This window comes from Narcine bancroftii, chromosome 11, assembly GCF_036971445.1.
Source record: "Narcine bancroftii isolate sNarBan1 chromosome 11, sNarBan1.hap1, whole genome shotgun sequence".
Lineage (NCBI taxonomy): Eukaryota > Metazoa > Chordata > Chondrichthyes > Torpediniformes > Narcinidae > Narcine > Narcine bancroftii.
In genome coordinates, this window is record NC_091479.1 from 81,208,059 (window position 1) to 81,225,732 (window position 17,674).

The 17,674-nt window shown below is 40.1% G+C and overlaps 1 protein-coding gene across 4 annotated transcripts; it reads left to right on the forward strand.

The window, feature by feature from the left end:
- Positions 1 to 601: 601 nt before the first annotated feature.
- LOC138746018 (uncharacterized) lies at positions 602 to 10,960 on the forward strand. 4 transcript variants are annotated; one of them, XM_069903697.1, is made up of 7 exons: positions 759 to 809; positions 1,089 to 1,167; positions 4,007 to 4,188; positions 4,471 to 4,749; positions 5,857 to 5,997; positions 7,201 to 7,312; positions 10,792 to 10,960. In XM_069903697.1, the coding sequence occupies exons 1-7, from the start codon at positions 774 to 776 to the stop codon at positions 10,863 to 10,865; spliced, it is 903 nt and encodes a 300-aa protein (XP_069759798.1). In that variant the 5' UTR covers positions 759 to 773; the 3' UTR covers positions 10,866 to 10,960. The 4 variants fall into 4 exon arrangements, with proteins under 4 accessions (XP_069759796.1, XP_069759798.1, XP_069759794.1 ...); XM_069903695.1 differs by lacking the exon at positions 759 to 809 and adding an exon at positions 602 to 691 and having other exon boundaries at positions 4,007 to 4,749; XM_069903693.1 differs by having other exon boundaries at positions 4,007 to 4,749.
- Positions 10,961 to 17,674: the final 6,714 nt, after the last annotated feature.

Here is a 17,674-nt window from a genome sequence, read left to right on the forward strand (position 1 = left end):
AATTCTTGTAAATCACATGATTCTAGAGAGAAACAGGATTGTTGGAAAATTATCAGCCAGGCTGTTGTTATCAATAACTCATATCCTGGGGCCTCTTGCTCTCCTTGGTCAGGGCGAGTGGAATTTCAGCTTGGAAGTCATTGCCAGACAACACACATCCTGGGCCTCACACTATCCTTGGGCACCTGCACCTGAATCATTAACTAAGTTGTATTTATGTATTAAATATATTTGATGTAATAATTACATCAAATCTAAACTTACTTCTACAAGATCATTATGATTAATCAGATCATTTTCATCAATAAGATTTTGCACAAACAGATGTGGAAATTAGTGTAGAGCAAACGTTTGAAAATAGTATTGCTTAAGGGCAAAGGAGAAGCATGTTGACTGGTTCTAAATCAGAAACTGCACATCCTTGTATCTTACAGTTGACCTGAGATTCTACTCCCGATCAAAGGAATTTTAATAGGTGATTTAGCCATTGAAATAAACCACAAAAATGAGTAAAATGGAGAAATCAACTTTAATTGTTTCAACATGTACTTTAAAATTTTTTTTGGCTCAAACAAACTTTGTTCTGGGGTTCCATTTTAGGTATGTGTACATGTACTTTCCCTCTAAAGACAGTTAATAAGTTACTTATGGATTAGAATTGGAAGATAGCCTTCAGCATGGAGTTAAACAGGTATTTTTCTCTAAATTTCTCTTTGCTTGGGGGTCTTCGCCTGAACTTAATAATCACCAGACTCCCGCCTTTCAATGTCATCATGTACAATAAGAGCAAATTGATGAATGATGTTGGGGTGAAGAAATAATGTGACTTTCTGTACCTGAATTACCAGTGTTGCAGCCAAGACTTATTGCAGTCAATAACATAATGGTCATTGGTGATTTTTACATCAAGACTGATCCAACCAATTGTATGTGGTTATTGCAGTTCCAGAGGCCTGAAGTTTGTGTCCCATATATAATTGGGACACATCTTATGATCATGCTGAATGAAGAACTAAGTGTGCAGCACCTGCTTTGTTGAAAGAAATTAAAATTTCTTTGGCATTAAAATTCTTTTTTTTTCATTTCAGACAACGGGAGAAATAGTTCCAACCTTGAGACTGAGAATGATTTCGCTAATCACTGCCCTACTCTACATTGATGCTGCAGGTTAGTTTCAGCGACATTTTGTTTAATGCTCTTTATCAAAGTGGAAAAGGTTCAAGTTATGTTTTGTCCATATCTTTTTACTTTCTTGATAAGCCAGAAAATATCCATTAAATGAGAATTCTAACAATTTTTAAAATGTAAATTCACTTAAAACTAAGCAATGCAGAATGCTAAAAATCTTGTCATTATGATCCTGAATGGAGGTCTGTCTTGGAGATGATGGACTTTATTTTAAGCTATCAGCCCAGAAGGAGCTATAGGCCCTACTGTGAAGCAGAAAAATAGAAAGGACCTTGAAAATCATCTCCATTTCAGTAACTCCCCTCACCTCTAAACTCTAATTGCAAAGAACTCAGTAATATCTTCTGAAGATATTAGAAGATGTTTAGCACTACCTCAGGAGATCCAACAGTATTTTGCATTTCAATAGTACCCTTCACATCTTTCCAAAATAACTAAGAAGCACTTGGCAACATTATAATAGTTATTATATATGAAATGTGACAGATGGTACCTGAGGAAGTATTTACAAATGGCAAAGTATTTCTATAGGTCTTGTATTTCTAAATAATATTTCCATTTCACTGTTGTTCAGGACACCAGGGAGAAATCTCCCTGCTGTGTGCCGTTTGGTCCTTTGGATCTAATTAAAATGCCAAGTCAGGCTTAAGTTTAACACTTCATTTAAAAGCAGCACTGCCAACATTATACAACATGTCCGTGGAACTCCACTGAAGCGTTAGCTTTCATGTTCTGCTTAAGAATCTGGTGTAGGGCTCTAAACCCTCAAACCTGATGGAAAGAATCCCCCACCAACCACAGGCAGTACGGAATATGCAATCGGTTTTCAATACCATGCCATTAGCTCCTTTTTATGTCTAGCATTCATGGCCAGAGATTCTGTGGAGACTTTGACACAAATGTGTATCTATTGTTTTGTCTGTCTACGAATCTCTTCACATGATAGTGGTCAAAATAAACAGGTTTTAGGTATCAGGAGGTGACCAATGCAGCCAGGATGACAAAGAATAACCAGGTTCCCAATACTAGGAGTGTTGACTTGGGAGTCGACAATGATGAATGGGGACTTGTCCTTCTAGTAAACTTGATGGAACATCTCAACCATGGCCTAATCAATAGGTTGATTCAATTGATGAACCGAAGGACCTACCGGCATTTCTTTTTGTTTTATTGTTGTTTCTAATCATGTTAATAATGAAAGGGCTTAATTGGACAATTCCTTCAGAGAGAATGTAATTCATGGATGTAATGGCAAAACTGGCCTCCTGTATACATCTATCATAACATTGACTCTGAGTACAGGTTAAGTTACACAGTGAATAACTTCAATGCAGTACACTTTATTTAAATCATCTTTTCTTCATTTATCCTGACACCCCTCAGTTCTACTAATTGAGAAAATTTAAACATCGTGGTCAGCTACATTAAAGACTATGTTTTATTTTAGTCAGGGGTAGGAGATTTAGAGGGAATTTGAGGAAGAACATTTTTAACCTAGGAGTGTGGCATTGCAAGAGGCAGCTATTCTCAAAGCATTTAAACATTTTAATGTCAAAAATAAACTTTATTCACAATTTAAAAAAATACATACAAATGAAACTTTACAAAGCCTTTTCATATTCTTAGTGTCACATTCATACTATATAACAACACTGCCTCTAATGTGGTTCCCTGGCTTTACTACACTTTCAGTTGTTTGAAGGGCTTCCCCACCAATCTCTGCATTCTTCTGGTGGCAGAATGAGCTAATGAAGCACCGTGATATGGAAGGTTCTAGGCTGAGAGCTGGAAAATGGGATTCCAATAGATCGGTAGCATGGACATAGCAGACAAAGGGGCCTGTTTTTGTGCTCTTTGACCAAATAAATCTAGGATACTATGACTTTAAAAGATAATAAGAGAAAACAGAAAGAATGGAAGTAAATTTCAGATTATATTGAAAAGTGTTTTTGTACTTTAAATGCATATCAATGCAAAGAAAGATCAGTGAGAGGAAGACCCATTATAAACAATCCTGTCAAAATGGGGGTCCCTTGGATGCATCCCTTAAGAAGCTCTAGTTGTTTGTTTAAGTGATTGAGAAATACCCTGTGAGTAGCTACCTCAAAGTGTAAGCTGTATACAACCGAAGAGCACCACTGATAGAAGAGATGATGGACTTGTGATAATGAACAGCCATCTGGTGACAGGAATGCTAATGGATTCCATGTATATTCATGTAAGATACTTCTGAATTTCAGTTTTCTGGATCACACACCATGTGATGCATTCAGAATCCATCTTTGTTTTTACCTTGACGGCACGATTCCAACCATCAACCTTCCCTTTGGAATGTCATCAAAGTCCCTCTGATCTATTCAAATTCTCAATGATTTTCTGCAATTTTATTTTACCACTATAATTCTGTTTGCTGATTCTTTGATTTGCACTGATTAGTAGATACCCATTAATACTTGTAGCTTATTAATAATTTCCCTTTTTTGAAGGTTAAAGTTTTGCTATATGATTGCTTAAAAATGTTAAGGCATATTTTGGCTTTTTAGATGTATTAAATAAGGCGCATCCTGCAAATGTTATTAATTGTTTCGACGCTAGTTTGATCATTATGCAATAATTGACAAATTGTTTTCACTTAGCAGTTTGGGTTAAAATTTAATCTGTATAACATTGCAAAATCTTTGCAGCATTTTTAAATGGAACATACTTTTAAGTTGAATTTAGCTTAAATGCAGTGATTACTGTCTCTTAGAAATAAAATACTTTTGGGGCTCCTGATGATTTTTTGTTTTCATTTTGTTTGCTTTATTTAATTTAACAGCAATGGTCAGTATTCACAATATAGCAAGTCGATTGAATGAGAAACAAGTACAAAATCTTCGACCTGATTTACCAGACAACAAGGCTCGAGTGAAGTTGCAGCCTCATTCTTCTTCTGCTCATGAGAAATACAACTTAGTGAAACCTTACGTCCATCCTAATTCTCCAGCTGAGAACAACAAGGCAATGCCATTTTATTCCTATCCCACCCCTCCTGACAACCGAGAGGTGCCTTACGACCTCCCTTACCCTTTTTCTCCTCAGAATAAGCCATCTTTTACTGGAGATTTTGCTCATCCTTTTCTGGTACAACCTCCTCAAAATCATCCAATCACCAGAGATCAACTCTCCCCAAACACCAGTCCTCATCTTGTTCCTTTTCCTTTCTCTTTAAATGCTTTTAGTCCCAACAAACAAGTATCTTATCCTTTTCCTGAAATGGATTTGTATTCCTCTTCAGAGCAGGAGTCAGAAATACAATTCCCACATTCTTCGGATAATGGGACAGAAATGGAAGGTCATCCTTCTCTGGAAGATGAGCTAGAGAAGGAACATGATTCTTCTGCAGAAGATGAAATCGAAAAAGAAAATTCTTCAGAGAACGAGACACTAAAGAAGCCTTCGCCCAATGAAATAATTGCCCGAACCTCTCAAACATCTTGTTTAGATGGGTGGGTATATAACCATGACCTATCTACCTGTTACAGTTTCTACCAAACTAAAATGAACTGGATTCAAGCTGAGGTAAGACTGAAAACCCATCATTTTTTGTCTCCTTCTCTTAATAGCTCATTTGTTTATTACAACAGGAAAAGGCAATAAAATAGTAGTTATTTTTATGTAAATAGCTCACATTCAAAATGCATCCAATGTAATCTCTTCATTTTGTTGAGTATTAAACAAGTAATTTTTGGAGATTTGAATTGGTACTGAAGCTTACTCGCACCCCTCGCCAACATGGGAAAAAGAAAGAGACTGGAAACTGATACAGAAACAAATAATCTGTTGGCAAGGACAGAGTATTAAAAATTTACTTGAGTTTTATTCATTTAGACCCAATTTGAAGCCTTGATTGAATTTGGTGCCCAAAGGTATCTCTAATTATTGAATTAACTAAGTAAAGGGGAAAGAGCAGTGTGAGGGATGCGAGGTGCATGGGGAGAAGTCATGGGGAAAGAGCAGGGTGAAAGGTATCAGGGGCATAGAGAGGGGTAATGGGAAAAGAGCAAGGTGAAGGGAGCGAGGGGCATGGAGAAGGGCAATAGGGAAGAGCAGGGTGAGGGGTGTCAAGGGCATAGAGAGGGTTAATGGGAAAAGAGCAGGGTGAAGGGGGTGAGGGGCATGGAGAAGGGCAATAGGGAAGAGCAGGGTGAGGGGTGTCAAGGGCATAGAGAGGGTTAATGGGAAAAGAGCAGGGTGAAGGGGGTGAGGGGCATGGAGAAGGGTAAGAGGGAAGAGCAGGGTGAGGGTTGTCAGGTCGAGAGCATGGCAAACACATGAGGAAATAAAGTGGGGGAGGTCATGGAGTTTTGGGCTCATTGAAGCAATCCCAGTGCAATCCCAATGTTGAACTTAGAATAAGGTGAAATAAAAGGTTGAGGCTGGTGAAAAGTTTTAGGCAGTAGTGCTGGGAGATAATAGAGATGAGTGGCCTTGAATACGCATAGTTCTGTTTTTACCTTTCTATAGTTTTTGTCAAGGGACGGGCTTTTATGGAATTCCTCTTTTTGTTTATTATTGGTTGGTTTTTATGTAAAAATGTGTGAGGAGTTACAAATGTATTGATGGGTCATAATGTTGAACACAATTGGAAAAAAAAAACACCTGAGACTATTTTCTTTTAATTTTAAGATGTCTTGCCAAATGTATGTGCCTGGCGGACACCTTGCCTCTATACACTGGGAAGAACACAACCAGTTCATTCAGGATTTGATAAAACGCAACAACCCAGTGCCAACTGGCACTTGGATTGGCCTAAGCGATTGCCACAAGGTAAAAATGAAAAATGGTTGTAGCTATGGTGTTCTTATTTAAGTGAATATTTTTTTAATATGAGGGGCGGGGCTGTATTTGATGACCAGTAGGGAAGAAGGGGTTCAATTAGTATCACCATCTCCAAACTTCACCTTCTACGACCCATTCTAATCAGACCTGCCATCCTTGCAGTCACGGTACTGAATAGGATCTGGAAAAGTAGCAGGTGTTCTTATGGGGAGGAGAAAACCAGGTAAAGGGGAAGGCCAAGACTAAAGACAAAGTAGTAACTTAATGATGGATGTACAAGGACACAAGTGTAAAGTTTATAATGCAGCAAAACACATTTAAATCAAGTTAGCAGTTTGAGGAAAGGGACAAATTTAGAAACTTCTTTCTAAATGTAACCAGCAGAATAGACAAGAAGAAAGCAGAATACCACTTGAAATTCTCTTGCACAAAGTAGGATCATGGGATATTATCACACATAGAAGATTAATTAAAGAAAAGAAAACATAATAGGAAGAAATGAGTCATTTTCAAGTTGGTAGGGTGTTACTTGCCAAGTCCTTTTATGGCATAGCACCTGAATTAATCAAGGTGGGGGGGGGGGGCATGACTGTTGGAGTGCCTGGACTCTGGAACTGGGGCTTCTTGGAGTGCCTGGCCTCGAGGTGGGCTGCTGGAGTCCCTGGGTTCTTGAAAGTGGTGGTGGTGGTGGGGGGGGGGGGAAATTCCTGGATTGTCTGGGTTCTGGGAGTGGGGATGGGGTGTGGGGGGGGGGGGGGAAGAACAGGGGAAATCCTCTATTGTCTTCTGGGAATGGGGTGAACCTGGGTGAAACTGAATTTGTATCTTTAAATGAAACATACAACTCTGGTATGTGGTCTGATCTGTTTTAGCCTTATATCTTTCCAAACACACATATCATCCTTTGATTACCATTACCTTTCTTACAACCATGCCACTCTTATGCTATTCCTATACATCTTGCTGACTCCACAAGCTCTATTTCCTTTGCTCTAAAGGTGTGTCCTTGCCTAGTTAAAGTCCACACTTTGGCATTCTCTCCCAGAATGTCTCCATCTCTTCAGCCACTCAAGGACTCTCTACCCCCCCAGATGTTGCCTGCTCTTAATGGTACTAACGTCCAGTTTCCTATTTCTCACAGATGATATTTTGATGCCATTAACATCATTAATGACTCTTTATTTTCCAAAGGAAAGTGTTTATCTTTGGACTGACGGATCTGCAACTGATTTCACGAAGTGGAATCGTGACCTCCCTGAGGATAAGGAAGAGGTGGGAAACTGTGCGACCATTAATTCTGAAGGTACATTATAGTTATAAGTTATGTTAAGGTACATATGTACATAGAAGTTCTGAAGAGACAAACTGATGTGTTGAAACAAAAAGATGAACTTTCACCACTGCTGTTCACCTTAAGCAATGCACTCCAGGAACATAAGGGGTGAGCATTTTCCTTACTCAAACTTAGCTGAAAGGATGTGCTGATGTGTTGATAATGCTGAGTGTTAGGATCTGGCTTGCAGTTTATCTAAAATCTTTCCTTTCATAGATTAGTCTGACAAATGAAGTTGCTATTTTAACCAGTGGTTTCAGAAAATTAATTTGTTGATCTGTCTCATTAATGAAGTTCCAAACAGGCAGATTAATTAAGTCAGTTCATGACAGTCCTTTTGCAGCTCTTTAATACCTTTCCTCCACTCCAGAGCCACCTGCTGAGGCCAACTGCCTGCATTTGTTATTGTCTGATACTAGGAGGAAGTTCGATGTTAGGTGTGCAGTGTGCTTATATTCTAGTTATCATTATATGAAAGAATGATCTAATCAAAAGGGGACTATCAGTTTTGAAGGGACTTCATCATTCTGTAATAAAATATATTCAATTACTGCAGAATCTACCCTATTAGACCTGGAATATTGTGGACATGCAATGAAGAATGTGCTGCCTGTGATAGTACAAATTCTATCACCAATGTGTATATGTACAGAGGGTAGTGTAGGATGACTGTGATTGGCTGTGAGTGTAGCCACACCTACTGGCAGGTCTTAAAGAATTGCTCCTAGCCAGACCAGGTCATTCTGGACTGGTCGACCTACTTGTGATATGCTCCAGTCTTTTAGTTAATAAAAGCCTTGGTTTGGATCAACAAGTCTTTGGTTCTTTCGACACGCACTACACTGCCATAAACCAATAGCCATTCAGAACTTTTAAAGATAGCCGTGAAGATGAAGATGATGATACTGTCAAATGTTTGTTCATGTTCAGCCACTCCAGGTACAGGCAAAAATAATAGACTCAGGTTGAGCACAAATTGAAAATTAAGTCTGAGAATTACCCTTTGAACCTGCTCCTGATCCTAATGTCACAGGAAATTGGAACTCAAACAATGTTTACAATATAGAGGGGTGATTAAAAATTTGGGCTTAGCGGGAGCAGTGTCAAAGAAATCTGTCAATAATGCTTTAGAATTGTGAGGATTTTTCCTCCATAATTGCAAATAAATGCAAGTGGAAAGTTAATTTAAATTCATGATATGCAGCGAGGAGAATAAGATAATTGACCACTGTAGCAGAGAATTTAGAGTACAGTGCATCTCTCCTCCACTGGTCCTGAGTTTTAGTTTTATCTCATTTTGACTGTTACAACACTGAACCCTGGTCTCCCATCTTGCATTCTCCAAACCCTTCAGGTCACCCAGGTTTCAACTGCTTGTATGCTAATTTGCACACGGTGAGCCTCCTCCCTTCCCACTGTTTGCTACTCTACCTTGGCTTCTAGTTGAGTAGCAGCTCAATTTTAAGACCTTGGCAGATTTTCACATCTCGCCTTAAATCCATTACTACTTACATTCCCCTGAGATCTGCAGGTCATCACTTTTGCTGTCCTGCTGCTTCCTGACTTTATTGGTGGAATGACTTCAGCTCCCAAGGCCCTGTGCTCTGAAATTCTCTTTCAACGTGTCACCTTTCTCTCTCTACCTTTTAATAAACTCAATCATATACACTGACAAGATTTTGGACATCTATCCTATTATCTCCCAGATGAGAGTCTTATTTGTTGTACTGCCAAAAAGTGTCTTGGAATGTTTGGTTACAGTTAAAGATTCCATATATTTCATTCCAATATTGGGATGAATATTTCAAACTTTATCTGCACTTAATTTTAAATCAAATGCTCTAAATGCTTTATTTGGTTTTGTTGGAGAGAGTGATGACCTCTGGGCTACATGTATTAGCTTTTATTTCTTCTATGGCTGGGCGGATGGTGTTGCTCAGATGAAGGGACGTTACCCCACCTATTCAAGTTCAATGGCTACGTGACGTCATGTCACGTTTAAATTTAGAGAAGATTAGGTGCTCAATTTCTGATTTGAATTTAAATTTTCGAACACTGTGGGGACCCTTTTTGAATTACTTTCATAATCTTTAATTTGTTATGAAGGCAGTAGTGAAGTAATTTATCACTGATAAGAATTCTGCTTTTTTTTATTGGCTGAGCAGCTTCTTTCTTGGTAAATACATAAAGTCTAACATTATAACATATTGAACAATATTGTCCCTTTCTCCTCAATTTGGAATATTCAAAAAAGCGAAAAAAATTATTGTTAAAACCCCATCTAACCTACTAAAATAAACAAAACAAAGAAAGTCTGGGCAACCTAAACTGAGAGTTCACTACAACAGATCAGTACAAACTATTTACCTGGTCCTTGTCAAAAAAACAACAGAAATCAAGAACAGTCTGAGATAAAGTCAAAATACATATGAACTCATACAAAAGGACGCCAAGTCACTTCAAACTTAATAGAGGTATCAACAGTGCAGCTTCTAATTTTTTCTAAACTGACATAACTTGAGAGAGCCATTGCTTCGAAGTAGGTGGATTAGGATCTTTCCATTTCAATAAAATGGCTCTTCTGGCCAACAGTGTAGTAAAGGCTACAACCTGATGTGCAGAGGTGGGGACTTGACCCACTTCTGGAACTAGAATTCCAAAAATAGCAGTCAAATAATTAGTTTGCAATCTAATATAACTGACAAAGCCTTGAAAAAAACCTGTCTAATACTTCTCCAATACTGAGCAAGACCAAAACATATTTGTTAGTGTGGCCACTTGTGATTTATATCTATCACATACAGGACTAACATTAGGAAAGATATGGGCCAATTTATCTTTTGACAATGGGAATAATCTCCTGTTGGATGAATAGTTTTACTGAGAAAACTAGGCTTTAAGCTGTACTTTCACTTGACTTATCCTATACCCTATACAGGAGGGGCACAGTGTATGGACACACTGTGCAGACAAGCAAACATTTTGGAGACAAGTGAGATGGATTTGCAGGGCTGTAGGAATCTTGTGCCAGATGGGAGCAAGGCATTTCTGCATTCCTTGTCTCCCCCACCCCCCCACGACATCCCCTGAGCCACAGCAATCAGTGGGTTGGGTAAAGCTGAACGACCTACTCGTTCACTTGCTGGAAGCTCCTCTTCCTGCACCTGCTCACTCTCCCTTTGGGAAAGGGTTCCTTTGAATCAGGTACATTGTTCATTGGCAACTTACAAACAGCTCAGGTTATGTCGAGTTTTAAGGTACAGAATGCTGTTGCAAGGTGCGGTCTTCGTGTCTGCTCAACTGTTCAATTATCTAATTCTGTAATCTTGTCCAACAGATGATGTCTGCATTAATACACAAGTAATTAAAAATTAACACTTGCATAAACAAAGGAGTTTATGGGCCATATTTCTGATTTTATAAAGTGTTCTTTTCAATATTTTTTTCAGGAATTGGAGGCATATGGGATGATAGGACCTGTTCAGATGAACTTCCATTTGTCTGTGCCTACAAACTTTTTTGAAGTTGATATTCTGCTTCAGGATTCCTATTATTACAATATATAGTAATTATAATCACTTTTCCCAGGAGTAAATAATAAAGGCCACTGCAAAATAATTTGTATTGTCAATAGTTAATTTTCTGACACAGGCAAATAAAAACCGAATCAGTAACTAAATTTCCAGGCATGCTTTGAGATGTTATCGACAAACTTTCCACCAATAATTTGTAACAAAATTTACTTTTCAGATTCAGATTTTGAGTAAAAATATGACATCACATACAACCCTGAGGTTCTTTTTGAGGAAGAATGATCACTTATTGGTAGTGCAAAAAGAAACTACATGTAGACAAATAAAGAGCTATAAAAGATAATGAATTTAGACAGGGTGGTTAAGAGGTCATATGGTATGCTGGCCATAAATCATAGTATAGGAGCTGTGAGGTGATGCTGCAGCTGTTTAAGGCATTGGTGAGGCCAGGTTTGGAGTACTGTGGTCAGTTCTGGTTTCCAAATTATAGAAAGGATATAGATAAGGTGGAAAGGGTGCAGAGAAGATTTTCAAGGATGTTGCCTGGCTTACAGCATCTAGGTTACAGGGAGAGATTAAGGAGACTGGGACTTCATTCATTGGAACATAGACGACTGAGAGGGGACTTGATAGAGGTATTTAAAATTATGAAAGGAATAGATAGACTAGACATAAACAGACTCTTTCCCCTGAGGGCAGGGGAGGATGGAACAAGAGGCCATGAGTTAAGGGTAAGGGGGAAACACTTTAGGAGAAATATTAGAGGCGGCTTTTTCACTCAGCAAGCGGTGGCAGAATGGAATGATCCCTTCTGTCATTTAAGAGAAGGTTGGATGTGTAGATGGAGGTGAGGGGGTTGGAAGGTTATTGGCAGAGAGCGGGAGGTTTGAGCTAGTGGAGTTGTTCTAGTGAACCGGTGCGGACTTGAAAGGCTGACATGGCTTGTTTCCGCTCCGTAAATGGTTATATGGTAAACAAAACAACTGTGCAATACAGAGAGAATACAAAAGAAAATCAAAGTGCATGAGTAAGAGCCCTTAAATGAGTCCCTGATTGAGTTTGTTGTTGAGGAGTTCGATGGTGGAGGGTAGTAGCTGTTCCTGAACCTGTTGGTGCGAGTCTTGTGGCCCCTTTACCTCTTTCCTGTTGGCAGCAGTGAGAATAGAGTGTGAGCTGGGTGGTGTGGATCCTTCATGATTGCTGCTGCTCTCCGATGGCAGCGTTCCCTGTAGATATTCTTAACGTTCCCTGTAGATGTTCTCTTTAACATGCATTCAGAATGTAAAAGGAGAGTAGGAGAGGTGAGTAAGATACCTTTGGTGTCATTTACCCCCTACAGCACTTTGTCCCAGAATTTTTGTTCCTCTTGAACACATTACATTGGGGAAATTCTGTCTTTTGAACTATGAGCAGGAACAGACAGCTACTGAGACATTTAAACAATGAAAGAGGCATGGGAAGCGGACTATACATATAACCATATAACCGTTTACAGCCCGGAAAAAGGCCATGTCGGCCCTTCGAGTCCGCGCCAGTTCACTTGAACAACTCCACTAGATCCCCCCTCTTGCTCTCTGTCCATAGCCCTCCAACCTCCTCACCTCCATGTACACATCCAACCTTCTCTTAAATGACAGAAGGGACCCTGCTGGTTAAGAGTGGAGGAGCAAATGAATTGGATAGTTTTATAGGCTTGTCACAAGCAGCTCACTGGTCTCCTTCCATGCTGCAGGATTCCATGAGTGAGCCGTCAGGCTCAGAAAAGATTGGTGCTGTGGAGTAATTAGAAATCATTTAAGTCACATAATGTAACGGAGAAACATAATATTCATTTTTTTATAATATTATGCAAAGGATGGATTGTATAGATTGATCTAAAACTGACAGTAACAACCTGCTCATTTGCTGTGAAATAAAAGAATGATTCTTTGCTGGTCTTGCCTTGTTAGAAGCTTGCTTCTGCCTCCTCCTGAAGGAATATAAATATGACACAAAAATACTTTAACAGAAAATACTGGAAATACCCAGCAGTCCTTGGAACCACTGTAAGCAGAGAGACCGTCAATGTTTTAGGCTGGTCAGGAGAGATAGCCATAAATCTGCAGGGAGGATTGAGTTGGAGGGGATAACTCCAACAGGGAAAAAGCAGGGTGACATGGGGTCAATTGTGAACAAGGTTATCTGGTCAATGAGTTGATGGAAGCAGTTAGAGGGCATGATTGTAGACAAAGAGGGGATAGGTGCAGAATGCAGAGCAGGAGGGCCTCCTGAGCAGGTCAGACTGGTCACCTCCCAGTGCAAGAAATGAAAGAAAAACAAGCTGTACTAATATTACAGATAAAGGGAGTAGATGATTCTAAAAAATAGAGGGAAAGATTAAAAGAATTTAAGGGGCACTTTTTTTTATAAAGACTGTCTATGGAGTGAGCTGCCCGAGGAAGTGGTGACAATTGGTTTCTTCAAATTGCTTACCTTCTTTTCAGTTGTGACGATGAACCTGTGATCCTGTCTCTTTTCTCGCCAATGTGGTCTTCTTTTTTTTTGGTTCTAGCTATCAATCATCTGCAGTTCTTTTAGAGTTTTGCACAAATATGCAACCTAGACTGTAATAATGATGTTGAAATCCTGAGAAATATAGTTGCATGGTAAGATGTTGAATGGTAATGGTGCCCTTATGACATGGAACATTACAGCAGAGCACAGGCCATTCAGCCACAATATTATGCAGACCCATAAAATTCTAATCTATAACAATCTAATTTTTCCCTACCTCACTCCTATCCCCTCTATTTTTTTTACATCTGTGCCTATCTCAGAGCCTTTTAAATGCCCTTATTGATTCAGGCTCCATCACCAACCCTGGCAATGCATTCCATACATCCATCATTCTCTAAAAAAATCCTGTCTCTGACATCTCCCCTAAACTTTCCTCCAAACCAAAGATATATGAAGCAAAACACCTCAAGAAAGAACATATGCAATAAAGTAAATTATATACACACACCATAAACTATTGAGAATATCTACAGGGAACGTTGCTGTCGGAGAGCAACAGCAATCATCAAAGACCCTCACCACCCAGCACAAGCTCTGTCCTCGCTGCTGCCATCAGGAAAGAGGTATAGATGCCACATGACTCGCCCCACCAGCTTCAGGAACAGCCTCCACCATCAGAATCCTCAACAACAAACTCAATCAGAGACTCATTTCAGAACTCTTACCTGTGCACTTTATTGATTTTCGTATTCTCTCTGTTTTCCACAGTTTGTTTCCATTTGTAATCTGTTTACAGTTCTTTGTTACATGTTTACACTGTGTTCAGTTTTTTTTTGCAGTACCAATACAGGAAAAAGAATCTCAGGGTTGTATGAGATGTCATGTACTTACTCTGACAAGAAATCCGAAATCTAAATTATTCAGTCAAGCAGTTTATACTTACCAATTCAAATTTTAATTGTGTCCAATTTAGAATGCTTATGCAGTGAAAAACTAAATTCAACATGTACTTGATTGTAGTAGCCTAGATATAGAACGCTGATAACCAGACAAATCTACTGATATTAATCTACAAACATTATCCAATTTCTTCAATGCTTCAACAAGGTAACATTCACTGCCAAATTAGATTCCTTGAACCATAACACTGAGAAGATGAGATAAATGTACTACATGAACAACATTGTTGAATTATATAGATGACAGTAAATTCAAAATGTGGAAAAGTTGCAAATTAATTAATAAAAGCCTTGCCCTCTTTACGGGTTCTCTAGCTCCATCAGCTGGTGCAGAATATGTAATGCATTTTTCACAGTCACAAACGCCAGTCAAATAATTAATCAAAATTTTATTTTTATAGACAGTTCATTCAAAGATTTGTGAATGAGATGTTTTTATTACAAATAAGATACAGTTCCTCTAACCCCTCTAAGGCATTAAACATACTTGAGCATCAGTGAAATATTTAAAAAACAGTAAATCCTAATGATTAAAATGTGAAGAAATATCTTTTGTTAATTTCAAAGTCAAACAAAATATGGCTACAGCTAGGTTATAGCTCTTGGTTACAGCCCTAAGGCTGTAACTTGAATCCACAGGAGAAGAAAGACACATACACCAGTAGAGTGTATTCGACACGGAGTTTATTCAGCGGCAGCTCTGCCTTTTATAGTTAGCTCAGTCGCGTCACCACGGGGTCGTGGCTTGATTGGGCCAGCTGCCGATTGGGCCCCCTGTGATCCACCAGCAGCGATTGACCAGTTTCACCACTCTGCTGGCGGCCTATGGAAATGGGCATTTCAGCCCACAAGATGCTTTGCCAGACCCCACATTCAACGGCAATTTCCTGTATCAGCCCGAGCCGCAGGCCACTACACGACCCACCCCCCCACCACCACCACCCCAGAATCAATGATTGGGGTACTGTTTTTAGAAGGCCGACCCCTGTGCCACAGGGTCAGGTGAATGATGGGCTGGCACAGATGAGCTGTTGTGTCTGATGACACGGTATGAACCCTCATTGAGCCACTGTAGAGGTGATCAGTGAGCCCTACGCCAAACAAACACGTATTTACAGTCAGTAAAATTTTTTGCAGGGTCGGCCAAGGGGTTTGGGTTTAGCGGGGGTGCTCACATAGTCGGGACAATGTGGTCACCAGGGGCTCCCCTAAGTCCTCAGGGGCCATCATGAATTCATCTGGTATAACTTGGGGTTCACCATAGACCAACTTAGCAGAGGATGCTTCGAGGTTCTCCTTGAGTGTGGTGCAGATGTCTAACAGGACCCAAGAGCATTTGTTGGCCCAGTTAGGTCTAGTATGCCATGTCATTAAGGTGCCTGTGGAACCTCTCTACCAACCCATTGGCCTGTGGTTGTGGATCAAGTCGAAAACCTGTCTCTTCCATGAAGCCAGAATGACATGGCAAAGTTTTCCTGTCGAGGTGTCGCAAAACAGTGTGCGATTGCGGAGGGTAATCTGGATTTCTCCAGTTGCAAGCCGGTGACCACAGGGACGTACGCCGAAATGTCAGGTCTGCTTGCTGCGCATTGGCCAGGGGTAGGGCTGTGCACCACCAAGATAGCCGGACGGGATAGGGCATCAGCCACCTCATTGGATTTGCCAGCTATGTGTTCAATGTTGTAAATTCTGAAATGTAGGACAGGTGCCACTGTTGCCTGGCTGACCAAGAATCTGACACCTTACTGAAGGCGAAGGTAAGGGGTTTATGGTCCATGTAAATTTTGAACTTCTTGCCCTCCAGGAAGTAATGAAAGGGCTGGAGGATTGGAGAATGGCAAATGTGGTCCCCTTATTTAAAAAAGATAATAGGGAAAATCGTAGGATTATAGACTCATGAGTCTTACATCAGTGGTGTGCAAACTATTGGAGAAGATTATTAAGGGATAGGATCTTTGAGCATTTGGAAAATTACAGTCTTTGCGAGAATAGTCAGCATAACTTTGTGAAGGGAAGGTGGTGCCTCACGAGCCTAATTGAGTTTCTTGAGGAGGTAACTAAAGAAGTTGATGCGGCTAGGGCAGTAAGTGTGGTCTATATGAATTTTAGTAAAGTATTTGACAGGTCCCTGTTATGGATGGAGAAAGTGCCCCCCACCCAACCTGTCTGTCTGGAATATGTGTATTTCAGGAGGTCACATATCCTCCCTGTCTGAAAGTTATTCAAAAGTTGCATTATCTGTCAGTCAAGGTTGGACTCCAACCTCTAATTAGTGCACACCTTCCCACTGGCTAATTTAAATCACTTAGGGTCATCATTGACTAGCAGCACAGATTAGCACTGTATTTAGCATCAGCGCAGAGCACATTCATCCTCTTTGCCAAGCCCCAGACACTGCTCCTTGCCAGGTCACTACTGTTGGCGCCGCTGGAAGGGTCACAGGTTAGGTGTGCACTACACTGAAGCTGAGCCGTAGTACTGCGATAGATCAATGCTTGCAGTAGAACCGCACCCCCATTGATCAGGGAACCGGGAACATGTGTCCCTGTTTATAGTGTGTGAGCGGGGTCGAATGTAAGTTTTACCATTTTTGGAGTCTTAAGTCCGAGGTGAATGTCTTTATCGTTGTTTATGTGAATTAGTAATTGTGTATCATTTAATGTTCTCCCATTTGTTTCCCATGTGTTAATAAGTTACATGTGATGGTAACACATGTCTAGACTTGTCTCTCTGTGAACCCCTGAACCAGACACTCTACTCAACACAACAGTCCCCACTGAGAGACTCGTTCAGAAAGTCATGAGGCATGGGATCCATGGAACCTTGGCTGTGTGGATAAAAAAATTGGTTTGCAGGGAGAAAGCAGAGAGTAGTGGTGGAAAGTATTCTTCCTGGAGGTCAGCGACTAGTGGAATACCGCAAGGATCAGCTCTGGGACCCCTGCTTGTGGTGATTTTCATAAATGACCCGATGAGACGGAAGGATGGGTCAGTAAGTTTGTGGATGGAGTAGAAGGTTGTTGAAGGTTACAAGACGATAAAGACAGGATGCAGAGTTGGGCAGAGAAGTGGCAGATGGAGTTCCTTCTGGATAAGTGTGAGGTGATATATTTTGGAAGAACAAATCAGAAGGCTGAGTACAAGGTTAATGGTTGGTTACTTAAAAGCGTGGATGAACAGAGGGACCTTGGGGGTCTGATATGCCACCAATAAGAGATCAGTCAAGTGAATGGAATATTACTTGGCTTTTATTAACAGACTCAATGCTACCTTAGTCTGGCCAGTGGGACACTGTTATGCCAGCTAGGCAGACACTCCTACAACAGTAGCCAATACACAAGAACA

Bases quoted from the DNA above. Each gene is read 5' to 3' on its own strand.
- LOC138746018 (XM_069903693.1), top strand. From the start codon at position 774: ATGTACAATAAGAGCAAATTGATGAATGATGTTGGG. The intron at 1,168-4,006 runs GTTAGTTTCAGC...TTAATTTAACAG, and splicing joins ACTCTACATTGATGCTGCAG to CAATGGTCAGTATTCACAAT. The intron at 5,998-7,200 runs GTAAAAATGAAA...TATTTTCCAAAG, and splicing joins GCCTAAGCGATTGCCACAAG to GAAAGTGTTTATCTTTGGAC.